The 19,078-nt window shown below is 38.5% G+C and overlaps 1 protein-coding gene across 1 annotated transcript in view; it reads right to left on the bottom strand.

Moving 5' to 3' along the window:
* FHIP1A (FHF complex subunit HOOK interacting protein 1A) overlaps window positions 1-19,078 on the bottom strand; it is a 171,329-nt gene that overhangs the window by 98,419 nt on the left and 53,832 nt on the right. Inside the window, exons 3-4 of the mRNA XM_044681147.1 lie at window positions 9,627-9,785; window positions 5,962-6,048 (exon numbers count right to left, since the gene is read on the bottom strand). Coding sequence (XP_044537082.1) covers window positions 5,962-6,048; window positions 9,627-9,785 — 246 coding nt within the window. The remainder of the gene's footprint in view (window positions 1-5,961; window positions 6,049-9,626; window positions 9,786-19,078) is intronic.

Consider the following 19,078-nt stretch of genomic DNA (forward strand, 5'->3'; position numbering starts at 1 on the left):
TCATTTATCAAGCACCTACTATGTGGCAGGCACTCTGTCTGATAGGTGCTTGGAATAGACAAAAATGAAATAAAAGCTAGGTCCCAATTAGTGAGAATAATGAATCCCATCACATGAGTTGCACATTTTAAAATTCCTGCTATTCAAAATTATAATTATATGAAAAATGGTCACTGGTTCCAGCCCAGTGGAAATATGTGGCACAAATTCAAAGAATGCATCCATTTCTTGGGATTCGTTATTACTACTCCCTGGAGACCTAGTTATAGTACCTGACCTCAAAGATCTCGCATCTTACTGGGGACATACAACTTGGACATAGATGAGTGAATACATGATAATTGTAGGAGGGAAAGGGTACTAACACCTGGAAGGATTGGCAAAGGCTTCCTGTAGAAGCTTAGCCTTAAAGAAGTGATTCCCAAAGTGGGCACCACCGCCCCCAGTGGGTGCTGCAGCGATCCAGGGGGGCAGTGATGGCCACAGGTGAATTTATCTTTCCTATTGCTATTAAAATTTTAAAAAAATAATTTCCAGAGGGCTAAGTAATATATTTTTCTGGAAAGGGGGCGGTAGCCAAAAAAGTTTGGGAATCACTGCCTTAAAGGAAGCTAAGGGATTCTCAGTACTGGGAGTAAGGATGGAATGTCCTTCCAGACATGTCCACAGAGAGAAAACAATCTTTCTAGGACGCATATGGTCTTGCTATGTTCTAAACTTATGTTTAGGACATGTTAACAAGACATCCTTACTCATGTGTCTTATGTTCCTACATGCATTCAAATCTTCTGCAAGGGATTCTGTCATAATCCTTCTGTACCTAAACAAGTAGCTACATAAGCTTTTTATTTTTCCCCATTTTTTAACCTTACCTTATGTCTTAGAAATCTTACTAAGTAGCAGTTCCAAGACAGAAGAGCAATTGGGGTTAAGTGACTTTCCCAAGCTCACACAGCTACGAAGTGTTTGAGTCCAGATTTGAGCACAAGATCTCCTATCTCCAGGTCCGGTACTTTATTCACTGAGCAACCTAGCAGCTCTTCCTATACATGTTTGAAGGAAGTCACTTAGAGTTCTTCAAGAAAAAATAACTTGTTCTTCTGAAAAATGAGTGGATTGGCTAAAAAGAATTCTGTTCCTATCATACAGCATAAGTTTACTCATTACAATGTTCTATCTCCAAATCCTCAGACCCTAGTTTCATAGACCATAGACCTAATAACTTTGCAGTTGCTAAACTGCCCCAATTGGGGTAGATCCAAGATGGACTTCCAGTTATCTCACAGAAGTCAGGGAGGAAGAACAGGCTCTGAGGTGTTGCTGGACAGAAGTCTTTCAGAATTCTCTAGCCAGCAAAGATATTGCCATGTACATAAAACAGAGGGTTTACTGAGATGAGGTTAAGACAGTTCCTTTACCACAGAGTTTCCTTGTTTAAGGAATTAAGAGCCCTGGGGAGTGTTAGACAGGAGAATAAGTAACCAAGGAAGTAAAAGTATGGCTTATCTGGCCACAAGTTATTTCCTATTTAAACTGAGAAACAGGAGGCAGCTGGGTAGCTCAGTGGATTGAGAGCCAGGCCTAGAGATGGGAATGTCCTAGGTTCAAATCTGGCCCCAGACACTTCCCAGCGGTGTGACCCTGGGCAAGTCACTTGACCCCCATTGCCCACCCTTACCACTCTTCCACCAAGGAGCCAATACATAGATGTTAAGGGTTTAAAAAAATAAAGTAAAATAAACTGAGAAACAACAAATTACAGCTGAGATATGGGAGGTGGCTGAAAAACCACATTGATGGAACCAACGAAAACATTCTAGCATTTCCTCTAATATGGAAAAGGTCCAACAGTCACAACACCTCCAGTGGATGTTAGAAGTATCTAGAACCATTAAAAGGGCTGCAACCTCCATCATCCATGGGGAGGAATTGATGACCATGTGGTGCGGAGAGGAACATCCTGTGAGAAGTGCGAGAACGGTGCCTGTTGGGGAGCAAGTCTAGAAGATAATAGTAACACCTAGAGAAGACACTAGCAACTCTGTAGCATCAGAGGTGTCATTTGTCCCTCCAGGCATGTAGGCAGCAAGATGGCGCCACAGTGCATAAAGAACCAAACCAAGACTCCTCTTCATAATTTCAAATCCAGCCTCAGACACTTACTAGCTAGGTGACCCTGGGCAAGTCCCTTTAACTCTATTTGCCTCAGTTTATCATTTATAAAATGAGCTGGAGAAGGAAATGGAAAACTGCTGCAGTATCTCTGCCAAGAAAACCCCAAACAGGGTCACAGAGTTAGATGTGACTGAAACAATTTAATAACAAAAGCATGTATGTTGGCCATACAGGTTTACTATGTGTGGCTATTCCACAGTTATGTGCATAAAAGTCCACTGTTCCAATTGAGTGTATATGCTTTCATGGGCAATGAGCTCATACTTTGTGGGGAGAATATTATATTGTTATTTGATAAACATTTCTATTTCAATAAAACACCTTTGTTATGAATGCCATGTTATTTAGCTACTGGTAAAGTTAAGCACATTGGTGAGGGTGCAAGAGCTTTGTTTAAAAAGTTTCTCAACCACAAAAGTACCTAGAACCTGAGATCTCTAAGGAGGGGCACAGAGTAACGGGGAGGGCGGTTTATACCTCCATACCCAGTGCTGCCACACAACAAATGTGTTGTTCCCAAGAGAAATGCTTACTCTTAATTTCCCAAAATGTTCTCCTTTTCATCACTCACAAAAATAAACAAATAAACAAAACGTCCACCCATCTCCCTAAATCAATAAGTCAAGAATTGCTGCGCTTGCATTGGTGCAGATCATAAATATGTATGCGCCTGTTTGGAAGACAAAACATTAAAACAAACGGCCCCACAATGGTATAGGCCAGTTCAGATCACACACACATAAAGAAATGGCTGAAATGATTTTAGTCATGTATCTATTTCAAGCATGGCCTTAGCCCTGAGGAGATGGAAGAAATCAATTATTCTGGTGGATTTAGAGTGTTTTTCACTGATGTATTTATCTGAAATTATTTATTGAGTGAAACACAAATGAGTTCTTTTGGCAAAGCAAGAAAGAGGGTGGGGCAGAGAGATGGGGCTCCGTTTAAGGTCACAGCTATTACTGCAATGGATTGTGAAATGATTACAGAAGAAGGGAATGAAGGATTATCTTTCCATTTCTCTCCTATTTCATTACTCTATGATATCTCCTTTTCCATTATCTACTGGCACCTCCGATGTTCTCTGTCATCCCCTTAAAGATCCCTAAACAAAAAAGGAAGAATTATAGGAACAATTGTCTAGTTCTTGGAAGTATCCATATAATAGTGATTAAAGCAACCTTCTTCTCTAAAAACTTGGCAATTCTAGAATAGCAGACCTGGAAGACATCTGAGATATCATCTAGAATTCAACTCCTTCATTTTAAAGATGAAGAAACTAGAATTTTGTTGGGCAATGAAGATTGGAGACCTGTCAAAGGTCACACAGCTAGTGAATGACAAAATTGGGACTAAATTCTTACCTCCAGGACTAATCCACACTGGAAAATCTTCAAAACCTCCACTAAAATTGTCTTTTGTGCTCACCACAGTGACCAAACCACTAATGTCTTGTGTAAGATATTATAAAGATTTTCCAAATCATGGAAAAAACAAACCAGAAAGAATTCTTATGATTCTTACTCTCTATTTCCAAGCCCAAATCCAGAGAATCCTTCCCTATTTCAGTGCTCTCTTCTCTTGTCCCTATCTTAGCTCCGACCGAAAAATTTACTCAAAATTCTATTCCTCCTATTTTCTCACTACCTCACACCCTAAGACTTTTAATCTATCAGTAGACATTTACTAATCACATACAATATCAGAGTAGTGCAAAGAATGTAGACCTAAGAGTTGTGGAAACTGAATTTAATTTCTAACTGCAATTTATTGGCTGTGTGATCTTGGGCAAGTCACCATACTTTCTCCAGGCCTTGGGTTGTTCATCTTTCAAATAAGGGAACTAGATTATATGATAGGTATTATCTCCCTTTCTTTTTCATAGATACTTTATTTTATCAATTACATATAATAACAAATTTCCACATGTTTTCCAAAAGTTTTCCAAAGTTATATGATCCAAATTATCTCCCTCCCTCTCTACCCTCTCTCCTCCCAGAATTGGCAAGCAATTCGATCTGGGTTATATATGTATTATCAATCAAAACATATTTCCATTCTGTTCATTTTTATAATTGAATAATCCTATAAAACTAAACCCCCAAAATAAAAACACAAATAAACTTAGGTGAAAGGTAGTATGCTTTGATCGGCGTTCTGACTGCAAAAGTTCTTTCTCTCAAGATGGGTAGCTTTCTTTGTCATAAGTCCCTAAGAGTTGTCCTGGATCATTTTATTGCTGATAGTAGAAGTCTTGTTACTGTGTATAATGTTCTTATGCTTCTACTTATTTCTTTTTTTTAAACATTTATTAATATTTATTTTTTTGAAAAGTTAACATGGTTACATAATTCATGCTCTTACTTTCCCCTTCACCCCATCCTCTTCCCCACCACCATGGCCGATGCGCATTTCCACTGGTTTTAACATGTGTCATTGATCAAGACCTATTTCCAAATTGTTGATAGTTGCATTGGTGTGGTAGTTTCGAGTCTACATCCCCAATCATGTCCTCATCAACTCAAGTGTTCAAGCAGTTGTTTTTCTTCTGTTTCCACTCCTGTAGTTCTTCCTCTGAATGTGGATAGCGTTCTTTTCCATAAATCCCTCAGAACTTCTACTTATTTCTGCATCAGTTCATGTAGGTCTTTTCAGGCCTTTCTGAAACCATCCTGTTCATTATTATCTCCCTTTCTAATGCAAACTCCCAGAAGGAAGAGGACTGTTTCATTTTTGCCTTTGTATTTCCAGCATTTAGTGATTCATTTATTAAATGTTTCTTTCCTGTGTGACAGATACAAAAAGAGTCCCTGCCCTCAAGGAGATTACAATTTACTAGGAGAAGATATCACTTAAAAGAAGTTGAAGAGGTGAGGCAGAGGACATGATGAAGCCCAGCGGGTGCAATTAGGTGGGGAATGGAGAGATGACTGCCCTAGACACTCTGGGAGGAGTGCTCCATGTTTGGCACTAAGGGAGAAGCCCCAGAGGCAGGCATCTCTGAGGAAGTTTGAATTACAGAGTTGATATGATATTTCAGGATAATGAGATTGATAGTTCAACAAGACTAAGGAATCTGTCCCATCACCACACAGGAAGCACAGTTCTTAGAACTGAAAGGGGACTTAATAAATGAGTGTACAATGAATATTTGATTGATGAAAACATCTAAAATGCTCTTCCCAGAGATGTAGATTTTGATAGTGTTCTAGGAAACAAGCCAGGATTGGTATCAGTAAAGATTTGTATTGTAAGGGACAGCTAGGTGTCTCAGTAGATAGAGAACCAGACCTAGAGACAGGAGGTCCTGGATTCAAATTTGACCTAAGACACATCCTACCTGTGTGACGCTGAGCAAGTCAATTCACCCCCATTGCTTTTTTTTTAAAAACCTTTACCTTCTGTCTTAGAATGAATACTTTGTATTGGTTCCAAGGCAGAAGAGCAGTAAGGGCTAGGCAATGAGGGCTAAGTGATTTACCCAGGGTCATATCCCTAGGAAGTGTCTGAAGTCAGATTCGAACACTCATCTCTAGACCTGGCTCTCAATTGACTGAGCTACCTTAAAAAGAGAAAAAAAAAGTTTGTATTATATTTGAAACCACTAAAATAAAATATGGAAATGACAAGAGCTACGGGGAAGTTAAACCTATCAGCCATCATCACAAAGATTTCCCTCTTTCTTGTACAAATCTATTTCAACTTATACTAATGTCCATTAAGTGGTATTATACTTATTACCAATCATTACAATTTAATACTAAAGGCCAATAACAAACAACTGACCTTATGGAGAGCAGGCGCCAACACTGGTACTAAGAACCCATTATAAATGTAGTTGACGAGCTGGTTACGAATCAGAGGATGGGCAACCTAGAAAAGAAAGAGCCCGTCACTGGAAAATGATTCATGATTCAATTGTTAAGTTTAGGTTGTTGGTTTTGTGTCTTTTTCCCCCAGGAAAATCCCATCTCTAAGTAGACTGAGCAAGAGAGAGAAAGTCACTAAGAAAAATTGTTAACTCTGAACAAAGTAAAACATTCAAACCTTAAAAAAAAAAAACTTGCTCTCTATTCAACACTAACAACAATTTTCTTGCCTTAGTATTTTCTCAGCAATCTAACAAATTAGGAACCTAGGAAACAAAATTAGATTCCCATAAACAAACATCAGGATGTTTTAAGACCCTAGTTGGATAAAAGGAATTAACCAGAAAAGTAGAATGATGTTTCTGCAGAACTTTAACTAGGGTGGGCAACAGAGCATTGTCTCAAGGCACCAAAATTTACAGAATGCAACATTTTAATACATGCAACTTTTAGCACAATAAAACTATCGCAGTGACTAATTGCCCCTCCTGAACTGAATTTGTCTTAATTACTTCTCATATTATTTGCACATCATAAGCTCCCTGAGAGTCCAGATTGTTTCACTTTTTAATATCTGTATCCTTAGCTCTGAGCACCATACTTGGGTTAGAGTAGGTACTTCATAAATATTGCTGATTGACTGATTAATCATAAACTTAGAAAAAAAAAACTTTTGAAGATATTTTCCGATGCTAGCTCGAGGACATTTTTGCAACATGTTTCAGCAGCTTTAAGTATCAGTACATCCTCAAACTAAATCAATGAATCATTTGTTCCATAGCTTCCTCAGGGTTTCTCTAAGGTTAGAATCCCATAAAAACACTTCCTCATTTACATCACATTTGAAGGTTTACAAGGCATTTTTATCACAAGAACCTGGACCATTTATCAGTGTGATGGTGTTAAAGCTGGAGAACTCCTTGCATGTTAATTTGCTGTTTATCAGGATCATTACTCACCTCCCAGCTACCCACAGCCTCTCAGCTACTTTTTTTTGCACAATGTCAACAAGGTCTTTCAGCTTTCAATCTTTTTACCAGCTCTCTTCACCCATCTCTCATTTCTATCTGGTGGCGGTGCTGGCTACTCATTTGTAGGGGACTCCCTCTCTCTTTTCTCCTTCCATGCATTTGATTCTGTTTTGCCTTTCTTGTTCTGATTCATTTACCTTCCCATAATGATTAAGCAAGTCTCAGAGAATATTCCTCTGGGTAAAGCTGCTAAGCTTCAGCAACTTTGATGATTTGGGGATTGTCCTACCAGGAAGACCCTAGAATTTAAAATAGAACCAGTGTCTCGGCATGGGGGCCTTATCTTAAAATGAAGGTCTTGCCTAATAAGATGTGGGAGAAAAACAATAAGAGCAGGATTCCATCTTGGAAAGTAAGACTTCACTTATTCATCCTTAAAATATTTACATAGTATCTACTAAAGGCAAGTTACACTTGTTACAGTGCATTGTGGAAGAATGTTACATGTTTCCTGAATTCAAGGACTTTATCATTTTCTCAAGTAGGAGGATAGAAGGAAGGCAAATAGGTAGATGTATGAAAGACAGAACATTTATTAAGTATTGACCCATGTTCCCAGCACCGTACTTCACTTCTCCTCCTCCCACTTAGGCAGTCTTTACCTTCAAGAAGCTTACGCTCTAATGGCAAACATAAAAGGGAGTGGAAAAGAGTGAGTGTAGGGAGAGGACAAAATGAAGGTGTAGGGAGTGGAGAAAGTATCGCAGATGGCAAGCTGTAAAAGTTCAGAGAATCAGGCGTGGTGTCAGGTTAGAAGTGAGCATAGCAGGAGCAATTCATTTAGAAGCACACTTTTGCAGAACAGGACACCGCTCCGAAGTAGCCATCACTATTACTGATGCAAAGAGAGTCTGCTTTATTCCTTTTAAAAAATCTCTTGCATGCAGGAGTCCGGTGCCAATATCTTTTTTAAGTAATCTTTGCAGTATCATTAAAAGAACTAATCTAAACTGTATGATTTCAATTTTGAAACTTATTCCAAAACATATGGCTCTTCTGTTCTTAATGAATCCCATTACATGGCTTCTCTTTCTTTAAAAAAAATAAAATAAAAACTGAAAACCAATTACTAGGGAATGGAGACTTGATCTTTAAATTACCGACACTTTCTCAATCAGAGTGCATTTGGGGAGAAAATAATAGTAGTTCCATCTTTTTATTTCTAAACCCTTCTGCAAGAAAATGCTGTGAGACTGCAAGATGAGAGAGAAAAATAATTTAAGATGTAATTCATTTATCTTATGCATAAATAAAGCTTCTCTCATTTGAGTAATAAAAATGAGAAGGGAATGTATGTAATTTACCCACATTTTCTTCCAGAAGCTATTTCTTCATTTAGCAAATAAATAGATTATAGCCAACATTCATCAGCCCACAATCACCGTTAAAGTAAATGATTTCTTGAACAAATCAAAAACTCCAAAACAAAGGTAATATTTATGCAGTAAACCAATAAAACATTAGTGGGAACTATTTACTGCCAGAGAAATGTAAAATCTGATTTCTATCTGGAAACTGATGAAGAATAGCAACAAAAAAGCTAAGGGGAGAAATCTAATCAGGAGGCCCAATATAGAGAGTTGTTTATTTTTTTTCAAGCAGACCAATTTTGAAGGAAATTTAATTTGGGTTGCTAAGAAGATACTTAACAACTTCTAAATTCAATTGGGATAACAACATTCTTTAGTTAGTATGCACCATTAAGCAAAATAAAGTGTTTTCTTTTGTAGACAACCATGAAGACCTTGAAATAAAAATGGTATATTTTAAAGAACATGGACAGCTAAAAATATCTCTTTAATGAGTCAGGAATCAACTTATTGTTGACAATAAAATGGATAAATAAAACAGAATTAGCACTTTTTGGAAAGAAGATACAGAATGGCCACCCCTCCTCCCAATTTTGCTTTCATTTCAGACTTTTGGGAAGCCCATAAAATTATGCTTTTATGTATTCACAAATATCATGCAGGGTTTTAATAAGTCATGAATATTTATTAAGCTTTTATTAAAATAAAACGCTGATACATATCAACCCATCAGTATATCACTTGTCTTCTAGGGGAAAACCAGATGAGTTGTTCTGGGACAAAGTGAGAATGCTAGGCTAAGAATCTAATGTCATGGGTTCAAATTCTGGCTCCAATCTTTTCTACCTATCTGACTTTGACAAGTCATTACATCTTTGGGAGTACCCGTTTTCTCATAAGTGAAAAAAAGGATGCTCCTATTTCTATCAAAAACATCAAGGGGGCAACTGGGTAGCTCAGTGGATTGAGAGCCAGGCCTAGAGACAGGAGGTCTTAGGTTCAAATCCGGCCTCTCTGACACTTCCCAGCTGGGTGACTCTGAGCAAGTCACTTAACCCCATTGCCTACCCTTACCACTCTTCTGCCTTGGAACCAATACACAGTATTGACTCCAAGATGGAAGGTAAGGATTTAAAAAAAAACAAAAAACATCAGGGCATGTTTGTGGGAAGGTCCTTTGTAACCCTTAAAGTGCTAGCTCAAGGTGTCATTTTATTATTGATGTTGTTTCTCTCCAGTACCTGTATGACTGCATTGCAAAACTCCAGGGAATTCATGAACTGGACCAGAGAAGGCAGAAGTAACCAGTCATCCTTCAGAAGGCAGTGCCATTCATCTTCCTTCTCTTCTAGTTTTGTAGGCAAAGAAGAGTAGAGACCACTTAATCCCGTTGCTAGCACCTGAATTCAGAAACAAAAGACAAATTTGATTTTTATTGCTCCCCACAATTCCCACTAGAATGTAAGCCCCTTAAGGGTAGAGGCCTTCTCTTATTCTTATTCTTTTGCTTTTTGTTTTTAGATCCTCAACACCCAGAAAATTGCCTGGCACATAAGCTTAAAATATTCTTGTTGAATTAAATTAAAGTGATCATTTTTCCCCATGATTTTTCAAGGCCAGGCTCAAGTCCAGCCTCTCGCAAGAAGGATTTATAGATCAAATCAGGCAAAAGGAATCTCCCTCCAAAGTGGTCAAGGAAGAAAGGACACGGGGTCTAGACACAAGGCCTTGGTTTAAATCCACCTTCTGATACTTACTACCAGTATGACTGAGGGAAAACATTTAACCTCCCTAGACCTCAGTTTCCTCATATGTAAAATGAGGATGTTGGGATTAATGGCCTCTGAGGTCTGGTCAAGCTCTAAATCTCAGAAGCAATGATCTCCTAGAAATGACTATATAGAAGTCTATTTCTCTGTATCCTCTCCAGTACCCTATCCAGGATCACAGGACATATTAGTGGCTTGCTCAACACTGTCAGATAGATAGATAGATAGATAAATAGATAGATAGATAGATAGATAAATAGATAGATAGATAGATAGATAGATAGATAGATAGATAGATAGATAGATAGATAGATAGATGGATAGATGGATAGATGGATAGATGGATAGATGGATAGATGGATAGATGGATAGATGGATAGATGGATGGATGGATGGATGGATGGATAGATAGATAGACAGATAAACAATCTACAGTTTGATTTTTTAAAAGGAGCATCACTAGTTTCAAGTTAAGTTGCTAACCTCAGCAAGACACAACATGATGTAATAGATAGAGTTAGACTTGTAGTCATGACATACTTGAGTTTGACTCATGCCTCAGACACATACTGATTATGTGGCCATAGACAAGTTACAAAATCTTAAAGGACCTCAGCTTCCCCAGTCGTAAAGTGGAAATAACTACTTGCTTTGCCTACCTCACAGATCTGTCACAAGCAAAAGGCTTTACAACCCTGAAAACACTGCAGATGTCGGAACTGGCGCTATTATGCTAAGAGAAAGGTCAGCCAAAGTCATACATGAACAAATTGGTACAGGAAGACCAAGATATATGTTAGGATTAACAAATGAATGCTTAATGTCCAAAACAGAGAATAGTGTTTGGAAAATCCAAAATTAGCCTCCACTTACACTTCTAACAAGTCCATCATTTGCTTCACTAATATATTGTGCCCTAATTACAGAACATTAATGGCCATTAATAATGAAATTTTGTACGATGCTTATAAGTCTTTCACCCCAGATAAGCCAGATTCATTCAACATTTTCCTATGTTAATGCATAATAGACACAAAACACTGTTTATACTTACTAGCAATTAGCTTGGGGCATAAAAATTTTAACAGAAAGATAATTTATGAATTTTTTTCATTGCTGTGAACATTAGCTGGCTCATGGGCCATAGTCCTATAGAGGGTCTCACAGTTAAACTCAATGCAGCACTTTATGCTCAACAAAGAATGACACACATACTTTCTCTTTATTTCATCCTCACATCAATTCTATAACGGCTGTGGCCAGTGTATCTCTGTCTCATAGAAAAGAAACCTAAGCACGGACAGGTATAAAATGAACATTTCACAATTTCCAAGTAGGAGAGCCAACATACCAGCCCAAGTCTGCCTAATTATAAGTGGTCTTTCCCTTAGGAAATAGCTTTTCCTTGTGCCCAGAAACATACTCATCAAAAACAAGCATGGTGGAAGTCAAAGGAAAATGAGTGTCCCTGGCCTTTCTCAACCTACTAGACATCTTGTTGGTTATATGTCTCAAAAACTTTTGTATCTAAAAGCACAAACTATTAGAGCTGAAGTCACCTGAAAGATGGCATCTAGTCCAGTCAAATTCAAACAGAAACACGGGCTACTAACTCACACATAAGGATTGTTGCAGATCACATATTGACTTGGTGTTAAAATATATTATGTACGGTGTATTTTATTAAATATTTCCCAATTATATTTTCATCTGGTTTTGCACAGCACTAGGGAATATTGTGGGCAACGTGTTACCTTCAGGCTGTGTTGGACACCTTTGCTTTAATCTAATTGCCATATTTGTAAGGGGAAAAAACTGAAGCCCAACAGAGGAAGAGGTTTGTCCAGTATTGTCCATAGCGAGCTGGTGGCAAAGCTGAGAATAGAATTCAGGTCTTCTATCCTTTTTCTTAATCTTTCTAGAAGAGTCAGTATAGTGTAATTTATTATTCTTTACTCATTTTCAGCCATTTCTGACTCTTCATGACCCCATTTAGGGTTTTCTTGGCAGAGATACTAGGGTAGATTGCCATTTCCTTTTCTAGTTCTTTTTACATATGAGGAAACTGAGGCAAACAGTAAAGGGATTTACTCAGGGTCACACAGCAAGTAAATGTCTGACACCAGATTTTAGGAAGAATCTTCCTAACTAGGTCTGGCACTCTGTACACTGTACACCCACCTGCCTCTAGAAGAATGTTGGTCTTAAATAACAGAAGACTTGGGTCAGGAAGAACTGAGTTCAAATGTGGCCTCGAATGCTAGTTGTGTAGCCCTGGGGAAATCATTTAGCTTTGATACCAGCTATGTGACTCTATGTCAATGACTCAATCTCCTTGAGCTTCAGTTCTCCCAACTGTAAAATGGGAATAATAACTACATTACCTAACCCACCAGGTTGTGAGGATGCCATATGTTATAATGGCATATATGGTAATGTGCCAGATGTTAGTTACAAGACATTCTCTTCTTTTGCTGAAGTCAGAAACATCACTCACTATCTGCAATCACGATCAGCCATTAAAAAGTCATTTGAGTATCTACTATATTCAAGAGCATTGAGTAGACTGCATGAACTTTTAAGATGGTGAGTTTATCTAGTAAGAGAAATAAAAGAGAAAAGGAATAAGAATAACTCCTCACCCAAGAAGGGCTTTAGAACCTATTAAATCACAGAATTTTAGGGTTTAAAGATATTGCAGTGCCCAGCTAGTCCAAACCAACTGGAAAAAGAATTCCCAATACAAGATGGTTGCCCAGCCTCTGCATAAAACCTTCCATTGAGGAAAAACTCACCAGCTCCCCAGGCAGTCAACATCATTCTCAATAGCTCTTATTCGGAGGTTTTTCTTTAGAGCAAGCATAAATTTGTCTTTTTGGAATTTCTGCCTCTTTCTGCCCTGTGAGGCCGAGCAGAACAAATCTAATGACTGTCCTTCAAAATAAAGATTAGTCCATTTGTTTATTACATCCCTCCCAGGGTTGTTTTGAGTATCAAGTGAGAGAATATTGCAAAGCATTTAAGCACAGTGCCTGGCACATAGGAAGAGTTACAGAAATGTTGATTGCTGTTCAGTCTTTTCAGTCATGTCTAATTTTTTCTGCCTCCATTTGGGGTTTTCTTGGCAGAGATACTGGAGTGGTTTGCTGTTTCTTCATCCAGCTCATTTGAAAGATGAGAAAACTGAGACAGATAAGATTAGATGATTTCCCCAGGGTTACACAACTAGTGTTTGAGGCCACATTTGAACTCAGTTCTTCCTGACTCTAGGCCCAGAGTTAGCTATTATTATATGGCATGACCTCAAGGGCTTTCCACCCTTTTGGATGCTCACTTCTACATATTTCCCCAAATCCTTTATCCCATTGGTTCCCAAACTTTTTTGGCCTACCGTCCCCTTTCCAGAAAAAATATTACTTAGCCCACTGGAAATTAATTTTTAAAAAATTTAATAGCAATTAATAGGAAAGATAAATGCACTTGTGGTCATCACCACCTCCCCTGGATCACTGCAGCACCCATCAGGGGACGGTAGCACCCACTTTGGGAATCACTGCTTTATCCCCTATCCAATGTCTTTTTTTTTCAGTCTTGTGTAACATGATGTTAGGGAAAATAACATTAGAGGGGGAAGTCAGTACAAGTGGGACGATATCATAAAGAAGGGAGTAAGTCAGTGAAGTTAACACATTGGACTCCAAATTGTAGCTCAGATAATCAGAAATCCATGTGATGTGTATCATAGGCAATCAACTATACAAACACAGAAAGAAACAGAGAAGAGCATTACAGTGGAGTTTGGTTAAAATGCATTACTGGAAGTGCCATGAAATGGTACAAAATTACATAGAATTAATATAGAAATGTGCATGTGATAACTGTTATATGAATGTACCAAAGTCCTATGGGACTTCTAAGAAAGACAAGATCATGTGCAGTTTCAGGAGGAAGGGAATAATAATAATAGTTGCTCACATTTATATAGCAATTGGTAAAGGGCACTCCATTACAAGCCTGTGGCATAAGTAGTGCCAATACTACTATCCCCATTTTATGAATAAGGAAACCGAGACTTGTTCACTGTCCCATGATTAGTTACAATGAAATTAAGAGCCTTGTCTATTATCACATTGAAAAAATTCATGCCGATGCCAGGAAAGGAAGGCTTCAGACAGAAAATGCCATAGGAGTTTTGGTTGGGCTTTGAAGGACAGGTAAAGGTTAGAAGTAGATGGAGGAGACCTCACACAGAGGGAAAAGCCCAGACCCTCCTCTACACTCACAAAGCTACAACCTCTATCGCTTCTTACTGAAAATACTGTAATCTAACTGGTATCCCTGACTCAAGTCTTTCCCCACTCCAATCCATTCAACACTTAAGCTAACAAAGTGATTTTTTTAAAGCAGAAATTTGACTATATCACTTTTCCCTGGACAGCTAGGTGGCCCAGGGACCACTGTGTATCAAGGGTATCAAGCCTGGAATCAGATAGATTCATTTCATGAGTTCAAATCTGATCTCAGACACTTATTACCAAAGTGACCCTTGACAAATCATTTCAAGTTGTTTGCCTCAGTTTCCTCATCTATAAAATGAGTTGGAGAAAGAAATGGCAAACCACTCCAGTATTCCTGGGGAAATCATTTAGTCTTATTTGCCTCAGTTTTCTCATCTTTCAAATGAGCTGGATGAAGAAAACCCCAAAATGGGTCACAAAGAGTCAGATAGGGCTAAATTGAGTGAATAACATCAACAATTTTCCTTTCCTTCTGCTCCACCAAGGATTCTGGGACCTCCTTAATACCTCTTGGATCAAATATAGTCTTCTGTTTAGCATTTAAAGCTTTTTCTTATCTGGCTCCTTATCCTACACTCTAGTCCCTTCAATGCACTCTTCAAGCCAAGTTTGTTAGCCTACTTGCAACTCTCCCAAACAATACTCCCATCTCTCTGGTTGTATTCTTGCTATATCCCTATGCCTGTAATGATCTCCTTCCTCATCTCTGTCTCTTATTTTTCCAGACTTCATTCAAAAACCAGCTCAAATCCCACTTCCTACAAAAAGCTTTTCCTAGTGCCTCACCACCACCATCTGGTACCCTCAGGTACTACCCCTTACATACTTTGATATATCTTGGTCGTTCTTTGATATTTATATATTGCCTCCCCCATTAGAATGCAAGCTCCTTCAGAAAAGGTACAATGTAGGGGTTTGGGAGTTCTTTTTTTATTTTTTTTCTTATATTCCCAGTATTTCGTACTATACCTGGGGCACAGCAAGAACTTGTTGGATGCTTGTTGGGTGGAAACAAACTCAGAGAAAGAGAAGTCAAAGGTACGTTTAGGAAATGGCAATGGTCTGGTTTGGTTTGATCACATAATAAGTTGGATAAGACTTTGAATAATGGCCGAAATGGAGAATGATCAGAGAACTATTCAATAATCAGGTGATAGTGTTGGTTGGCTGGTTGTTGTCCATCATACTCAAAGAGAATCAAAATGGTGTCAATATGTTGAAGTCAATGTCAATGTACAGCATGTCCATTTGTGGCTAATCAGACCAATATAAGCGCAGAAGGCTGTATCATAGGCTGGGCATGATTAACCCATATGAACATTTGGAATGGAAATGTCTTTAATTTGCAGAAAACAATAAAATAATGAGACAGCAAAAGAGTAAATTGTAAAATGGCATGAGTGATGGCTTTGACTCAAGCATGAATCAGGCTTAAATCAGGCAGAGTTGCACAAAATCATCAGCCTTACTCCTTCTTCCAGAGTTATCGAAGTCCAGTGGAAAGATAAAAGTCAAGACAACTGGTGATGGATTGGAATGCAATAGATGACCTTGGCTTCTTCAATGTCTAATTGAGCTTTAAACATTCCACAGAGCTTGCTTCCACTGCCTTCATGGCCACAGGAACAAAATGTTTTTATCTACCCTGTTCACCAAGAGAAGTCTTGGCATGGCTGGGGCAGATATCTCCCAACTCACCAATTTAAACCTGGTGTAGCCTACCTGCCAGGATGGTTTACCGGGATGAGGTTACTGTAGCTGCTACAGCTTCTTGGAGCCACAGGTGAGAGTTGGGTGGCAGCAAGACCCCAAAGGGTGATGAGCAGCCCTGAAAAGGGCTCCAGAAGTTCTCACGCCAGAGGTGTGAACCTTCCCTGAACACCCTAGTAAGAGTGTACAAGTTAGATGGAGTGTGGAAAAGGGAAAAGACTAGAAGTAAACATGCCTGATTAGGAAACAAGGCCTAAAAATGCCTAGAAGCAGAGGGAGCAGCTAGGAATCAATAGAAAAAAGACATAACTCAAAGGATGAAGCTATAAAACTTTACAAGTGATTAGATTAGGGCAGAGTTGGCAGAGAGGAAGAAGGCAAAATTGATGGGGCAGTCAAAGATGAATAATAACACTTAAAGCCCAGGTAAGCAGTGGTAATAATCACAATCATAATCATAAGAGCTAGGATGTATATAGTATTTAAAAGTTTGCAAAGCTCTGTATAAACATTATCTCATTTTATCTTCACAGCAAGCCCAAAAGATAAGTGTTTGGTTTTTATCTCCATTTTACAGACGTGGTCATTGAGGCAGCTCAGTGGTCCAGTGGATAGAGTTCTGTGCCTAGAGCTTAAAAGACTCATTTTCCTGAGTTCAAATCTAGCCAAAGACACTTACTAGCTGTGTAACCCTGGATAAGTCACTTAAATTGGTCTGCCTCCATTTCCCTACCTGTAAAATCAGCTGGAATAAGAAATGGAAACCAGTCTAGTATCTTTGCCAAGAAAATCCCAAATGGGGTCATAAGGAGTCAGAAATGACTAAAAAATGACTCAATAGCAAAAAAGTGGATCTTAAAGATAATTTCCAGGTTTAATTCTATGATACCCGAAGGAAAGGGGAAAAAAAGGAGGAGGAGTTTGTTAATAAAGAACAGAGAGAAATGTTCAGACAGGAATGATAAGCACCAGAATAGTAAGGAGTTTGGGAATGAAAAGAAACATTTCAAAAATATCTATTTGTAGGTGGCTAGGTGGCTCAGAGATGGGAGATGTTGAGCTCAAATCTTGCCTCAGACATTTCTTAGCTGTGTGACCCTGGGCAAGTCACTTAAGCCCCATTGCCTAGCTCTTAGCAGTTTTCTGCCTTGGAACCAATACTTAGTACTGATTTTAAGATGGAAGATAAGAGTTTTTGATAGATAGATAGATAGATAGATAGATAGATAGATAGATAGATAGATAGACAGACAGACAGATAGGACAGATAGATTGGAGGGAGGCAGGGAGGGAGGGGTAAAGGGATGGCTAGATAGATAGATATTTGATCTATTTCCTATTGTCTTTATGTCTTCAACCAAAAGTAGTACAGGAAAAAAGAATTGTATCCACCTCCAGAGAAAGATCTGTTGGAGGAGAAATGCAGATGAAAACATACAATTTATCACTTGTTTCTTTGGGTATAAGTTTGGACGTTCTGGTTTTATGGGATTGTTCACTTACAAGAATGAATAATATGGAGATTAAAATAAAATAAAATAAAATAAAATAAAATAAAATAAAATAAAATAAAAAAGTAGTACAGCTCTGAGGATAGAAGGAATTTCCTTTGCTTTTCAGTCAAAATGCTCTCCTCAGAGACACAGCCACGAGCTAAAGCTCTGAAACCCTGAGTGGGGAACCAGTACAGACGGGTATACGACTGTGGAAGCAGCGCCCTGAGACTTGTAAAGAAACCTCCTGCAAGGGGGTCCACCAGGGGGCTTGACCTTGGAAAAAACCAGAACTCAGACCTCAGAAGCCAAAAGACCGCGGAGAGACCCTGAGCGTGAGGATAAACCTGAAAAGTTGCTGGGCTAAGGATGGCTACCCAGAATCAGGAAGTTCAGAAGAGAAAGATTAACAACAAGAAAAAGAAGTCTTTAAGACTCGACAACTTTTACACAGAGAAAATCCAGACAACCGAGCAAACAGAGGAGGAGAACAAACAAGCATCCGGACCCTCCTCAAATAAGGAAAACTCCTCACAAGCTATGGAAGAGTTCAAAACTGAGATTCTGAGGAAGATGGAAGAGATGTGGCAAGAAAATAACAGTTTAAAAGGTAGAATCTTGCAATTGGAAAGTGAGGCTCAGAAATCAAATGAACTGATAAGCAAATTGAACCAGATTGAAAAAGAAAACCAAAAGATCATAGCTGAAAACCAGTCCCTAAAGGCTAGAATTGAGCAATTAGAAGCTAATGATCTCTCAAGACAACAAGAACAAATTAAACAAAGTCAAAAGACTGAAAAAATAGAAGGAAACATGAAATATCTCAATGAGAAATTGACAGATCAAGAAAACAGCACTAGAAGAGCCAATTTGAGAATCATTGGTCTTCCAGAAAAAACAGAAATTAATAGAAACCTGGACTCCATATTAACAGAAATAATTCAGCAAAATTGCCCTGAAGTCCTACAACAAGAGGGCAATATATGCATTGAAAGGATTCATAGAACACCTGCGACATTCGACCCAGATAAGAAAACACCCAGAAATATAATTGCCGAATTCAAGAGTTTCCAAGCAAAAAAAAAAATCTTACAAGAAGCCAGAAAGAAACAATTCAAATATCAAGGAACACCAATCAGGATCACACAGGATCTGGCAGCCTCCACGCTAAAAGATCGCAAGGCTTGGAATACAATATTCAGAAAGGCAAGAGAGCTGGGTCTGCAACCACGGATCAACTACCCATCAAAATTGACTATATATTTCCAAGGGAAAATATGGGTATTCAACAAAATTGAAGAATTCCAGGTATTTGCACAGAACAGACCAGGGCTAAATAGAAAGTTTGATATCCAACCACAAAAATCGAGAGAAACATGAAAAGGTAAATAAGATACAGAGGGGAAAGAAAGAAAACATAATT

This window comes from Gracilinanus agilis, chromosome 6 (genome assembly GCF_016433145.1).
Source record: "Gracilinanus agilis isolate LMUSP501 chromosome 6, AgileGrace, whole genome shotgun sequence".
Classification (NCBI taxonomy): domain Eukaryota; kingdom Metazoa; phylum Chordata; class Mammalia; order Didelphimorphia; family Didelphidae; genus Gracilinanus; species Gracilinanus agilis.